This window comes from Oncorhynchus clarkii, unplaced genomic scaffold (assembly GCF_045791955.1).
Source record: "Oncorhynchus clarkii lewisi isolate Uvic-CL-2024 unplaced genomic scaffold, UVic_Ocla_1.0 unplaced_contig_811_pilon_pilon, whole genome shotgun sequence".
Taxonomy (NCBI): domain Eukaryota; kingdom Metazoa; phylum Chordata; class Actinopteri; order Salmoniformes; family Salmonidae; genus Oncorhynchus; species Oncorhynchus clarkii.
The window spans coordinates 20,700-33,114 of NW_027260964.1; the positions used below are offsets into that span (position 1 = coordinate 20,700).

The 12,415-nt window shown below is 48.9% G+C and overlaps 1 protein-coding gene across 1 annotated transcript in view; it reads left to right on the top strand.

Moving 5' to 3' along the window:
* Nucleotides 1-1,016: 1,016 nt before the first annotated feature.
* LOC139402699 (voltage-gated delayed rectifier potassium channel KCNH8-like) overlaps nucleotides 1,017-12,415 on the top strand; it is a 31,818-nt gene continuing 20,419 nt past the window's right edge. Inside the window, exons 1-5 of the mRNA XM_071146598.1 lie at nucleotides 1,017-1,324; nucleotides 7,532-7,765; nucleotides 8,037-8,183; nucleotides 8,391-8,530; nucleotides 10,903-11,164. Coding sequence (XP_071002699.1) covers nucleotides 7,636-7,765; nucleotides 8,037-8,183; nucleotides 8,391-8,530; nucleotides 10,903-11,164 — 679 coding nt within the window. The 5' untranslated portion in view covers nucleotides 1,017-1,324; nucleotides 7,532-7,635. The remainder of the gene's footprint in view (nucleotides 1,325-7,531; nucleotides 7,766-8,036; nucleotides 8,184-8,390; nucleotides 8,531-10,902; nucleotides 11,165-12,415) is intronic.

Sequence of the window (12,415 nt, forward strand, 5' to 3'; positions counted from 1 at the left end):
ACACACAGGCTACCGGACAGGACATTACCCATTGGTCTTATCCTCCTTTCTCTCTCTTCAGACACACAGGCTACCGGACAGGACATTACCCATTGGTCTTATCCTCCTTTCTCTCTCTTCAGACACACAGGCTACCGGACAGGACATTACCCATTGGTCTTATCCTCCTTTCTCTCTCTTCAGACACACAGGCTACCGGACAGGACATTACCCATTGGTCTTATCCTCCTTTCTCTCTCTTCAGACACACAGGCTACCGGACAGGACATTACCCATTGGTCTTATCCTCCTTTCTCTCTCTTCAGACACACAGGCTACCGGACAGGACATTACCCATTGGTCTTATCCTCCTTTCTCTCTCTTCAGACACACAGGCTACCGGACAGGACATTACCCATTGGTCTTATCCTCCTTTCTCTCTCTTCAGACACACAGGCTACCGGACAGGACATTACCCATTGGTCTTATCCTCCTTTCTCTCTCTTCAGACACACAGGCTACCGGACAGGACATTACCCATTGGTCTTATCCTCCTTTCTCTCTCTTCAGACACACAGGCTACCGGACAGGACATTACCCATTGGTCTTATCCTCCTTTCTCTCTCTTCAGACACACAGGCTACCGGACAGGACATTACCCATTGGTCTTATCCTCCTTTCTCTCTCTTCAGACACACAGGCTACCGGACAGGACATTACCCATTGGTCTTATCCTCATACCTGCCTGTGTGTCTGAAGAGAGAGAAAGAGTACATGATATAAGAGGAGAGAGAGAGAGAGAGAGAGCGAGAGAGAGAGAGAAAGAGAGAGAGAGTACATGATATAAGAGGAGAGAGAGAGAGAGAGAGAGAGAGAGAGAACGAGAGCGAGAGAGAGAGAAGCCTACCTAGGCTAGGTATGTAACATTGAGGAGCAGAGCGCAGCAGCACTTATGCAGTGATGCGCACGTTGCAGCCGTTAACATTCCTCGTGTGTTCTAGTTCACAAATGTAGTCAAACACTGCCTACCATTCATCATCTGGCAACCACCCACAACAATCGGATATTACTTTCCTTCTTCTCTTTGTTTGTGACCATTTGAGTGGTCAACCCCGCGGTCTAAAAGTGGAGCCCCGAGGATCTCGGATCGGCGCGCTCCTACAGGGGCTCGGAGGCGCGCCCGGGGCTTCCAGATTTTTGCCCGGTTTCGTCGCAGCGGAGACCGATGCCTCGAATCGCCGAGACCGGAGAGGGTCTCAACGGTCTAGAACGCCAGCGACGAGGGGTCGTCTGGCGCCACAAAACACCTTCCTAGACACAATTGCAAACCGGTTTGATGGGACCCGTAAGTAACCACTCCACTTGCGCCTTTCTGCCAGGTGACGCGCATACCCACACAACGCTATGCGCGTCAAGTCTAGGAAATGTTTTCAAACACATTTTATTGTAAAAAAATAAAAAATAAAATAAGAATATGCAACCCTTATGTAGCATTATATTATAAGAACGTGTCTCAAGGACCTGAGGTGTCCTGATGCGTTGATGTTTATCTAGGACAGGGCTCTCATAGTTACATGAGTTACATGAGTTCTCATAGTTATATGAGTAACATAGTTAGACGTTTTTCGATGTTCCTTTGACATGACTGTAGTTTTACAGGGCCATGTATTACATCCCAGGAGGCATGCTCCTCTTAATCCTCATATAAATGTCTTACCAAAACTAATCAGATAGATGACTAGCTGAACGGGGTGAATTGAAGATAGATTACCTGGGATGTGCATATAGGCTAAATGAACTCCAACATACATTAAGACAGATGCAGTCTCCCAGGTAGCCCTGTCTTGCAGTCTCCCAGGTAGCCCTGTCTTGCAGTCTCCCAGGTAGCCCTGTCTTGCAGTCTCCCAGGTAGCCCTGTCTTGCAGTCTCCCAGGTAGCCCTGTCTTGCAGTCTCCCAGGTAGCCCTGTCTTGCAGTCTCCCAGGTAGCCCTGTCTTGCAGTCTCCCAGGTAGCCCTGTCTTGCAGTCAGATGACCAAATCGCCTTCTAGTGGCCTCATGGGTGGAATATTATTCATCATTTTTATAATTAATCAATACATTTTCGTTTTTTTAAACACCTAAAATACGGTGTTTTTGTGTTAAACGGTTTGTTATATTTCAGTGTTGTGTGATGTATATAAAGTGTAATATTGGGATACAAACTCAAAATGTAAGACATTTCAACTCTATATCTGACATGATACAGGTGTCTTCTAAGCCCATTTGTTATACTGTTGTTAAACCCATAACCATGTGTGTGAGGGATACTGTTGTTAAACCCATAACCATGTGTGTGAGGGATACTGTTGTTAAACCCATAACCATGTGTGTGAGGTGGATACTGTTGTTAAGCCCATAACCATGTGTGTGAGGTGGATACTGTTGTTAAACCCATAACCATGTGTGTGAGGTGGATACATACTGTTGTTAAACCCATAACCATGTGTGTGAGGGATACTGTTGTTAAGCCCATAACCATGTGTGTGAGGTGGATACTGTTGTTAAACCCATAACCATGTGTGTGAGGTGGATACTGTTGTTAAACCCATAACCATGTGTGTGAGGTGGATACTGTTGTTAAACCCATAACCATGTGTGTGAGGGATACTGTTGTTAAGCCCATAACCATGTGTGTGAGGTGGATACATACTGTTGTTAAACCCATAACCATGTGTGTGAGGTGGATACATACTGTTGTTAAACCCATAACCATGTGTGTGAGGTGGATACTGTTGTTAAACCCATAACCATGTGTGTGAGGGATACTGTTGTTAAGCCCATAACCATGTGTGTGAGGTGGATACTGTTGTTAAACCCATAACCATGTGTGTGAGGTGGATACTGTTGTTAAACCCATAACCATGTGTGTGAGGTGGATACTGTTGTTAAACCCATAACCATGTGTGTGAGGTGGATACTTTTGTTACAAAGTAGATTAGTTTAAGACGACCAAGAAGCACTCTTTGTGACCCTGGTTTAGTCCACTGCAGTAAATTAATTAGCAAAGTCGCGTGTACTGGATTTCCCCATGGCTTTCAAACTCCATAATATTACAGGGTGTGTGTGTGTGTGTGTGTGTGTGTGTGTGTGTGTGTGTGTGTGTGTGTGTGTGTGTGTGTGTGTGTGTGTGTGTGTGTGTGTGTGTGTGTGTGTGTGTACCCCTCCCTTGCAGTCTCTTATATGACTGCATGGTAACATCACCATCAACTCCATATTGCAGCCTAACACTGAGATTGAAAGATTGATTTCCCATAACTCCTTTGTGTCAAAGTGTGGCCTTTGGTCTATGGGTGATTAGTGTGTGACAGGTGAGGGGGTGGTGTAGGTAGGTAGGTGTTGACATAAAATGACAGTCTCAGGATGGTTTAAAAGCCCAGTGTAATGGCAGCACTGAGACAGTCTCAGGACGGTTACAAAGCCCAGTGTAATGGCACTGAGACAGTCTCAGGATGGTTACAAAGCCCAGTGTAATGGCAGCACTGAGACAGTCTCAGGATGGTTACAAAGCCCAGTGTAATGGCAGCACTGAGACAGTCTCAGGACGGTTACAAAGCCCAGTGTAATGGCAGCACTGAGACAGTCTCAGGATGGTTACAAAGCCCAGTGTAATGGCAGCACTGAGACAGTCTCAGGATGGTTTCAAAGCCCAGTGTAATGGCAGCACTGAGACAGTCTCAGGACGGTTACAAAGCCCAGTGTAATGGCAGCACTGAGACAGTCTCAGGATGGTTTCAAAGCCCAGTGTAATGGCAGCACTGAGACAGTCTCAGGACGGTTACAAAGCCCAGTGTAATGGCAGCACTGAGACAGTCTCAGGACGGTTACAAAGCCCAGTGTAATGGCAGCACTGAGACAGTCTCAGAATGGTTACAAAGCCCAGTGTAATGGCAGCACTGAGACAGTCTCAGGATGGTTTCAAAGCCCAGTGTAATGGCAGCACTGAGACAGTCTCAGGATGGTTACAAAGCCCAGTGTAATGGCAGCACTGAGACAGTCTCAGGATGGTTTTAAAGCCCAGTGTAATGGCAGCACTGAGACAGTCTCAGGACGGTTACAAAGCCCAGTGTAATGGCAGCACTGAGACAGTCTCAGGACGGTTACAAAGCCCAGTGTAATGGCAGCACTGAGACAGTCTCAGGACGGTTACAAAGCCCAGTGTAATGGCAGCACTGAGACAGTCTCAGGATGGTTACAAAGCCCAGTGTAATGGCAGCACTGAGACAGTCTCAGGACGGTTACAAAGCCCAGTGTAATGGCAGCACTGAGACAGTCTCAGGATGGTTTCAAAGCCCAGTGTAATGGCAGCACTGAGACAGTCTCAGGATGGTTACAAAGCCCAGTGTAATGGCAGCACTGAGACAGTCTCAGGATGGTTACAAAGCCCAGTGTAATGGCAGCACTGAGACAGTCTCAGGATGGTTACAAAGCCCAGTGTAATGGCAGCACTGAGACAGTCTCAGGATGGTTTCAAAGCCCAGTGTAATGGCAGCACTGAGACAGTCTCAGGATGGTTACCAAGCCCAGTGTAATGGCAGCACTGAGACAGTCTCAGGACGGTTACAAAGCCCAGTGTAATGGCAGCACTGAGACAGTCTCAGGATGGTTTCAAAGCCCAGTGTAATGGCAGCACTGAGACAGTCTCAGGACGGTTACAAAGCCCAGTGTAATGGCAGCACTGAGACAGTCTCAGGATACAAAGCCCAGGTTGAGACAGTCTCAGGATGGTTACCAAGCCCAAAGCCCAGTGTAATGGCAGCACTGAGACAGTCTCAGGATGGTTACCAAGCCCAGTGTAATGGCAGCACTGAGACAGTCTCAGGACGGTTACAAAGCCCAGTGTAATGGCAGCACTGAGACAGTCTCAGGACGGTTACAAAGCCCAGTGTAATGGCAGCACTGAGACAGTCTCAGGACGGTTACAAAGCCCAGTGTAATGGCAGCACTGAGACAGTCTCAGGACGGTTACAAAGCCCAGTGTAATGGCAGCACTGAGACAGTCAGGACGGTTACAAAGCCCAGTGTAATGGCAGCACTGAGACAGTCTCAGGACGGTTACAAAGCCCAGTGTAATGGCAGCACTGAGACAGTCTCAGGACGGTTACAAAGCCCAGTGTAATGGCAGCACTGAGACAGTCTCAGGATGGTTACAAAGCCCAGTGTAATGGCAGCACTGAGACAGTCTCAGGATGGTTACAAAGCCCAGGTTACAAAGCCCAGTGTAATGGCAGCACTGAGACAGTCTCAGGACGGTTACAAAGCCCAGTGTAATGGAAGCACTGAGACAGTCTCAGGACGGTTACAAAGCCCAGTGTAATGGCAGCACTGAGACAGTCTCAGGACGGTTACAAAGCCCAGTGTCTCAGGATGGTTACAAAGCCCAGTGTAATGGCAGCACTGAGACAGTCTCAGGATGGTTACAAAGCCCAGTGTAATGGCAGCACTGAGACAGTCTCAGGATGGTTACCAAGCCCAGTGTAATGGCAGCACTGAGACAGTCTCAGGATGGTTACAAAGCCCAGTGTAATGGCAGCACTGAGACAGTACAAAGCCCAGTGTAATGGCAGCACTGAGACAGTCTCAGGACGGTTACAAAGCCCAGTGTAATGGCAGCACTGAGACAGTCTCAGGATGGTTACAAAGCCCAGTGTAATGGCAGCACTGAGACAGTCTCAGGATGGTTACCAAGCCCAGTGTAATGGCAGCACTGAGACAGCTTTCCACAACACTGCACATGCTGCGGAAGGGTTGACGTTGTACTTGCTGTTCCTCACATGTGCGGCCGGGAGGCTGTGTGTGTGTGTGTGTCTCAGAGAGCTAAAACAGAATAAGAGAGGTAGAGAGAGTAAGACAGAGAGACTCAGAGACCTGTCAGTGTGGTGCTAGGACAACAATCTGTCCCTCAACATCTGTAAGACCAAGGAGCTGATCGTAGACTACAAGAGAAAGAGGGGAGAGCACGCCCCCATCCACATTGACAAAAGCTGGAGCGGGTCGAGAGCTTCAAGTTCCTTGGCGTCTACATCACTAAGGACGTAACATGGTCCACTCACACCCACACAGTCGTGAAGAGGGCACGACAGCTCCTCTTCCCCCTCAGGAGCATGAAAACATTTGGCATGGGCCCTCGGATCCTCCAAAAAGTTATACAGCTGCACCACCGAGAGCATCTTGATTGGCTGCATCACCGCTTGGTATGGCAAATGCACCGCAAAGCACTACAGAGGTTGGTGTGGACAGCCCAGTACATCACTGGGGCTGAGCTCCCTGCCATCCAGGACATCTATATATTCTTTATGTCATCTCCCTCTCTCGCTCTCGTGCTTCCAACTTCTGGATGAGGCAGCATTGTAATATCAAGCATAATAATCTCTTCCATTGACTTCAAATCAGGAGCCACGTGCCTCAGTGTACCAGGGCTTCTGAATGGCTGTCTATAAGCACAGCACAGCCTCTTCCTCTCCTCTCTTCCTGTGATACCTTACTGTTGGTGGCTCCTGGAGATGACAGATCTCTAGGTCTTGGTGTTCAAGTCCAAGGCAAATGAGATGGATACCACAGAAATAATCTGTGATAATCCATTCATGTGCAGAGATAGGAATGGATTATAGCAGATTATCTTGTAGCGTCCTGTCCATCTCATTGAGTGTGGACATTACTAGGATCACATGTTGTCATGGTTACTAAGGTGGGGTAGTCATTGAGTATGGATGAGATCAGATGGGAACCACAGCTGTGCAGCAACTTTAGATATTACTAGGATCACCTCTTTTCATTGTAGCTGAGGTGGGGTAGTCATTGTTTTTATCCCCATCAGAGATTAAAAGCATTACATTTTTGGCCATTTCTTTCTCTCCCTCTCTCCCTCCCTCCCTCCCTCCCTCCCTCCCTCCCTCCCTCCCTCCCTCCCTCCCTCCCTCTCTATATTATACACATTCTTCACAGTGAGTGCCCCAGTCCTACAGATCCTATTTCTGTAAAGGACTCAACATCTCCTGCAGAGTGAATTGTTCTCCTGTAGAGCCCCTAAAGCCTACTAATCAAACAACTAAATTACCCATAGAAATATTCAAGAGGCCGTATCTCCGTCAAGCGCCAGGCAGCACCACTCAAATCCCCCTACCACCCTTGACTCAAACAGGAACTGCATTTATATGTAATTGATGTCTTGACTTCATTCATGCATGAACTAACACAGTTCTGTTTGTTGCCTTTGGCCCCTGATGCCCTTAATTTAAGCCAAGCTATGTGATTTGTTAGGTTTGCTCTTTCGTTCCCATACTCAGCCAGAGACCCGGCTTGGGGCAAAAACACAGCCTCATCGCCCTTACCATCACAAAGACTCACAAAGTCTTGCAAGTAATCCAGAGAAAAATATGATTAAACTTTTATACAAAGTTCAAAGGAGGTCTCTTTGATGTTCTTTATCCCAAATAGCATTTGAAACTCATCCCGTCTGTCTTTCTTTCGCTCTCTCTCTCTCTCTCTCTCTCTCTCTCTCTCTCTCTCTCTCAGACAGTAACTTTGTCCTGGGTAACGCCCAGGTGCAGTCGCTCTACCCCATCGTCTACTGCTCAGACGGCTTCTGCGAGCTGACCGGCTTCGCCCGCGGTGAGCTGATGCAAAAGAGCTGCAGGTGTCACTTCCTGTACGGCTCGGACACCAGCGAGAGCCTAACCACTCAGATCCAAAAGGCCCTAGACGAGCGGCAGGAATTTAAGACTGAGTGCATCCTGTACAAGAAGGGGGGTAAGGAAGGGAACCATCTTGGTTCTAGTTGACAGAGATTAGTCCGTGGTCTGGTAAGACTTTCTTCACAGGTCCCTCAAGGGGTTTCTATGGCTCTTTCTCAAATGCATCTCTTCCCCTTCATCATAGTCATTAGTCTAGTTTTCACTTGCTCAGTTGTTTCAGATAATTGCAGATGAAGGAGAGGACAGATGATCAAGGCCGTTGAGACAGAGACTATATGTTTTACTCCTCTCTGACCTGGTTGTCTGTGTGTCTGTCTGTATCTCAGGAGAGCAGTTCTGGTGTCTGCTGGACATAGTGCCCATCAAGAATGAGAAGGGAGAGGTGGTGCTGTTCCTGGTCTCCCACAAGGACATCACAGAGACCAGGAAGACCCAGCAGGACCAGGGGGACCATGGACAAGACTCAGACACTGGTGAGGGAGGGAGGGAGGGGGTGAGGGAGGGAGGCTCAGATGAAGGGAAAATGGGAGAGAGGGGTTGGAGGGAGAGGGATTGACAGTTACCTGATGAACAATGAATAAGCTAATTACAGTACATCAAAAGGATCTTGTCTCCCTCCACCCCCACCCCTCGGCCTTGTCTCTCCCTCCACCCCCACCCCTCGGCCTGCCGGTCCCCAGACGAGGAGACAGGTCTGGAGGTGCACCAGATCACCCGCCCCCCAGGCTTTGACCACAACCGCCGGCGTAGTCGAGCCGTACTCTACCAGTTGTCTGGCCACTTGCAGAAACAGGACAAGAGCAAGCTCAAGATCAACAACGTGAGTACACTGTAACACATGGAGGGACAGTTACAGAAAACATCTATGCAGTTAGCTACTGGAATTATATAGAGCTGTAAAGAGCGATGCATTATGGGGGGTCTGTTAGAGCTCTGCGTCGCAAGACACGTCCCCATATCACCCAGTTAGCAACATGTTTGTCCAATACATCTCACGTCATCCTATCATCACTCTTATATTGTCCAATACAGCCCATATCTCAACCTATCATCACTCTTATATTGTCCAATACAGCCCATATCTCAACCTATCATCACTCTTATATTGTCCAATACATCTCACGTCATCCTATCATCACTCTTATATTGTCCAATACAGCCCATATCTCAACCTATCAACACTCTTATATTGTCCAATACAGCCCATATCTCATCCTATCATCACTCTTATATTGTCCAATACAGCCCATATCTCATCCTATCATCACTTTTATATTGTCCAATACAGCCCATATCTCACCCTATCAACACTCTTATTTTTTCCAATACAGCCCATATCTCATCCTATCATCACTCTTATATTGACCAATACAGCCCATATCTCATCCTGTCAACACTTATATTGACCAATACAGCCCATATCTCACCCTATCAACACTCTTATATTGTCCAATACAGCCCATATCTCATCCTATCAACACTCTTATATTCTCCAATACAGCCCATATAAGCACCTGTAAACATCAAACCACCACTCCTATGGGTAATCACTTCCTCAACATTTCAATGGCGAAGGTGCATAAAGATGTAGGAATTCAGACAATGACGTCATTGTTTTTAGCACTACCCACAGAGTTCTTAAACTACGGTGCCCCATATGGTTCAATGTGCCAGTAAATCAGCACAATTTACTTTAATGCTGGACGGGCGGGCAGGTGCGGGCAGTGATCGATTGAATATCATTTAGTTGCATTTAGTTTTACTTGCATTTAAGAGCAATTGGAGGCCACGGAAGGAGAGTTGTATGGCATTGAAGCTTGTCTGGAGGTTAGTTAACACAGTGTCCAAAGAGGGGCCAGAAGTATACAGAATGGTGTCGTCTGCGTAGAGGTGGATCAGAGAATCACCAGCAGCAAGAGCAACATTATTGATGTATACAGAGAAGAGATTCGGCCCGAGAATTGAACCCTGTGGCACCCCCATAGAGACTGCCAGAGGTCCGGACATCAGGCGCTCCGATTTGACACACTGAATTCTATCAGAGAAGTAGTTGGTAAACCAGGCGAGGCAATCATTTGAGAAACCAAGGCTGTCATGTCTGCCAGTAAGAATGTGGTGATTGACAGAGTCGAAAGCCTTGGCCAGGTCGATGAATACGGCTGCACAGTAAGGTCTCTTATCGATGGCGGTTAAGATATCGTTTAGGACCTTGAGCATGGCTGAGGTGCACCCATGACCAGCTCTGAAACCCGATTGCATAGCAGAGAAGGTACGGTGGGATTCTAAATGGTCTGTAATCTGTTTGTTAACTTGGCTTTTGAAGACCTTAGAAAGATAGATATAGGGTAGGATAGATATAGGTCTGTAGCAGTTTGGGTCTAGAGTGTCACCCCCTTTGAAGAGGGGGATGACCGCGGCAGCTTTCCAGTAACATTCTGGGATAGATATAGGTCTGTAGCAGTTTGGGTCTAGAGTGTCACCCCCTTTGAAGAGGGGGATGACCGCGGCAGCTTTCCAGTAACATTCTGGGATAGATATAGGTCTGTAGCAGTTTGGGTCTAGAGTGTCACCCCCTTTGAAGAGGGGGATGACCGCGGCAACTTTCCAGTCTTTGGGGATCTCAGACGATACGAAAGAGAGGTTGAATGGGATCATAATAACCCTTTTGTTAGTAGCCGTGGTTCAAGATCTGTTTGTGCTGTATATCTAACTCCTATGGTCATTATCTGGCCGTTGGGTGACTAAGACGGCATCAAGGGCTCTGGGATCAGTCTTGTTCGTAAGGATAAACCCTTCAGTCATGGACTTACTTAATTACATAGGCCCATCCCTCCGTTGGGAGCAGAGGTCATCAGGGCTTCTGTCCATCTCACTCTGTTCTTGGCCGTCTTCTCCAGATCCTTCCATCCTATACCGGTTCTTTCTGTTCTTGGCCGTCTTCTCCAGATCCTTCCATCCTATACCGGTTCTTTCTGTTCTTGGCCGTCTTCTCCAGATCCTTCCATTCTATACCGGTTCTTTCTGTTCTTGGCCGTCTTCTCCAGATCCTTCCATCCTATACCGGTTCTTTCTGTATCTGTCTCAAGATCCCACATGGACTTTATTCATTCAGTGTATCATTTTTATTTACCTCTATTATAATGTCTTGGTGTTTGCCTTCGTGTTGTTATGATGTGTCATTATTTTCTCCAGAGTATGTTTGGGGCGACCACCAACCCCATCCCTGAGTACAAGGTGGCTGCCACCCCAAAGTCTCGCTTCATCCTGCTACACTATGGGACCTTCAAGGCGGGCTGGGATTGGCTGATCCTCCTGGCCACTTTCTATGTGGCCATCACCGTGCCCTATAACGTTTGCTTCACCGTGGTGGAGGGGCGGGACGAGGGGGGCGGCTCCGGGGCTCGCAACCCCCCCAGTTACAGCGACATCTTGGTGGAGATTCTGTTCATCATTGGTAAGAGTGAAAAAACCCTCCCCCACCCCAGAACGTTACCCTCCCTCACCCCCACCCCAGAACGTTACCCTCCCTCACCCCCACCCCAGAACGTTACCCTCCCTCACCCCCACCCAAGAACGTTACCCCACCCTCACCCTACCCCAGAATGTTACCCCACACTCACCCTACCCCAGTATGTTACCCCCCCCCCCAGTATGTTACCCCACCCCCACCCCAGAACGTCACCCCACCCTCACCCCCCCAGTATGTTACCCCACCCTCACCCCTACTCCAGAACGTTACCCCACCCTCACCCCCCCATTATGTTACCCCACCCTCACCCCTACCCCAGAATGTTACCCCGCCCTCACCCTACCCCAGTATGTTTTCCCCACCCTCACCCTACCCCAGTATGTTACTCCACCCCCCAGTATGTTACCCCACCCTCACCCTACCCCAGTATGTTACCCCACCCCCCAGTATGTTACCCCACCCTCACCCTACCCAGTATTTTACCCCCCCAGAACGTTACCCTCCCTCACCCCTACCCCAGAACGTTACCCCACCCTCACCCTACCCCAGAATGTTACCCCACCCTCACCCTACCCAGAATGTTACCCCACCCTCACCCCCCCAGTATGTTACCCCACCCCCCCAGAATGTTACCCCACCCACACCCCCACCCCAGAACGTTACCCCACCCTCACCCCCCCAGTATGTTACCCCACCCCCCCCCCCAGTATGTTACCCCACCCTCACCCTACCCCAGTATGTTACCTCACCCTCACCCTACCCCAGTATGTTACCCCACCCTCACCCCCACCCCAGAACGTTACCCCACCCTCACCCCCCAGTATGTTACCCCACCCCCCCAGTATGTTACCCCACCCTCACCCTACCCCAGTATGTTACCCCACCCTCACCCTACCCCAGTATGTTACTCCACCCCCCAGTATGTTACCCCTCCCACACCACAGAATGTTATCCCACCCACAACCCAGAATGTTACCCCTCCCACACCCCAGAATGTTAACCCTCCCACACACCAGAATGTTACCCCTCCCACACCCCAGAATTTTACCCCTTCACACCCCAGAATGTTACCCCTCCCACACCCCAGAATGTTACCCCTCCCACACCCCAGAATGTTACCCCTCCCACACCCCAGAATGTTACCCCTCCCACACCCCAGAATGTTACTCCTCCCACACCCCAGAATGTTACCCCTCCCACACCCCAGAATGTTACCCCTCCCACACCCCAGAATGT